Below are 2,500 nucleotides of genomic sequence, written 5' to 3' on the forward strand. Positions count from 1 at the left end.
AATGAAGATTGATTGGTGTCAAACCACGGAGACACACAGCTGTATCAAACGTTTTATTTCCTCCTCAGACCTGGATGATCCGGTGATCACGGTGCATCAGAGCGTCGGCGAGACGAAGGAGCAGTTCTACTTCGAGCGGACGGTGTTCCTGCGCTGCGTCGCCAACTCAAACCCACCCGTCCACTACACCTGGAGGAGAGGACGGGAGGTGCTGACGCAGGGCTCCGACTCCGGGGTGGAGATCTACGAACCGTTTTTTACACAGGTGAAGAAGAAACACACCTTTTCATTTATGGAGTACAAGTACATTCACTCAAGTACTGTACTTAGATACAGTATTTGAGGTACTTGTACTTTACTTTATTTCCATGTGATGCTACTTTCTAACTACATCAAGCTCATAATACTTATGTACTTTTACTGCAATACTTTAACTACATCAAGCTCATAATACTTATGTACTTTTACTGCAATACTTTAACTACATCAAGCTCATAATACTTATGTACTTTTACAGCAATACTTTAACTACATCAAGCTCATAATACGTATGTACTTTTACTGCAATACTTTAACTACATCAAGCTCATAATACTTATGTACTTTTACAGCAATACTTTAACTACATCAAGCTCATAATACGTATGTACTTTTACTGCAATACTTTAACTACATCAAGCTCATAATACTTATGTACTTTTACAGCAATACTTTAACTACATCAAGCTCATAATACGTATGTACTTTTACAGCAATACTTTAACTACATCAAGCTCATAATACGTATGTACTTTTACTGCAATACTTTAACTACATCAAGCTCATAATACTTATGTACTTTTACAGCAATACTTTAACTACATCAAGCTCATAATACGTATGTACTTTTACTGCAATACTTTAACTACATCAAGCTCATAATACTTATGTACTTTTACTGCAATACTTTAACTACATCAAGCTCATAATACTTATGTACTTTTACTGCAATACTTTAACTACATCAAGCTCATAATACTTATGTACTTTTACTGTGGGAGGATTTTTCATGCAGGACTTTTACTTGTAATGGAGTATTTTTACGTTGTTGTATTAAAATTTCTCTCGTTGAGGTTTGGAGAAACTTTACTTCAGGGATGTAAGTTTGTATTTTTCTGCTGCTGTACTTCTACAGTAGAGTATAAACTTTAAAGACATGCAAATTCAACCTCCTTCTTGAATTTAAATATTCAGCGTCGATCCTCCGTCTGCAAGTTCAACAGTTTGAAAGAGCCGAGCCGTCCTGTAAACCAGCTGAGGTTTTTAAGCTTCCTGTGGATTAAAACCTCTGCAGATGGAGATTCCAGATTTGTCTTTTTTCTCTTTTGGCCGTCGTTTAGATTTAATTTGGAGCAAAGGGAAGCCGGCCAATCAGGCGGCCAGTTAGCGGGCTGTGTAATACCGCAGCAGAGATAACATTCATGCCAGATTTGAACGCTGTCGACGGTAAAGCCTTCAGCTCGTGAATTTGTTAACCCCCCCTCATCCTCCCCCCTCCCACTCCCTCACTCCTTCATCCCCCTTGTGGGCTCTAATGAGGAACTTATCTCCTCCTCCGCTGCTAAAAAATTGGCCACCATCTTTGCACAAACATCCCATTTAAATGTCATCTAATCTCATCTCATCTGTCCGTGAGGCGGAAGGCAGCGCCGAGGCTGCCAGAGGAGATAAGAGAGATTTGGCAGCGAGGTGGAGAAATGAGGAGGAGGAGGAGGAGGAGGAGGAGGAGGAGGAGGAAGAGGAGGAGGAGTGCTGCTGTGATTGATTGATTTGCTGGATATCAAAAACTGATTCCTGTTGATATTTTTCTGATTTTTGGTTTCAAAAAGCGTTAAAAGTCAGAGTGAACCCAACAGAAGCAACATAACATCAGTGTGATCAGACAGTTAACTTTAATTATTGTTTATTAGCTGATTATTAGATTTTACAAACTCAGATAACAAATACAAAATGACGTGAGGTGTGAATGTGAGGTGAGGAACGAGGCAGCGTGTGGAGCCAAATCAAAGAAACAAATATAACAAATGTTTACTTCCTATTAACTCATGATCACAGCTAGCTGGGCGGCTAATCAAAACTGAGATAAAAATTAAAGCTGCAAGCAGCGTTGGTCGGGACCTCGCACTCTGGCCCGTCAGATCATTTTGCTTTTTAAAAATGAGGGATATTTATTACAAGTGTGGTGTGCTTTTATTTTGAAAGATTGATTGACAGGATAGGAGAATTTTCTGCAGGGTGAGACATGTCTGTCTTGCTCACACCTGTGTCATCAAAATCATGCAAGTTTTGGCCCATTCACTTTAATTTCAATTAGTAAATTGAAAACTCTTGATGAGTTTGTGTGTAAAACAAATTAATTTCCTAATTTTCATCAAGTCTATTTTTAGAAAAGTAAAGACTTTTAACCCACATGACCTGGTCAAAGTTTGATTTGAATGGAGAGTGTGAGTGAACCCACACC

General features: G+C 39.1%; 1 protein-coding gene across 1 annotated transcript in view; it reads left to right on the forward strand.

Moving 5' to 3' along the window:
* The window catches only part of mdga2a (MAM domain containing glycosylphosphatidylinositol anchor 2a), a 141,585-nt gene that overhangs the window by 56,313 nt on the left and 82,772 nt on the right, over positions 1 to 2,500 (forward strand). The window contains exon 4 of the mRNA XM_042388478.1: positions 69 to 265. Within this exon, the coding sequence (XP_042244412.1) occupies positions 69 to 265 (197 nt within the window). The remainder of the gene's footprint in view (positions 1 to 68; positions 266 to 2,500) is intronic.

The sequence above is a fragment of the Thunnus maccoyii genome, chromosome 16 (genome assembly GCF_910596095.1).
Source record: "Thunnus maccoyii chromosome 16, fThuMac1.1, whole genome shotgun sequence".
Classification (NCBI taxonomy): Eukaryota; Metazoa; Chordata; class Actinopteri; order Scombriformes; family Scombridae; genus Thunnus; species Thunnus maccoyii.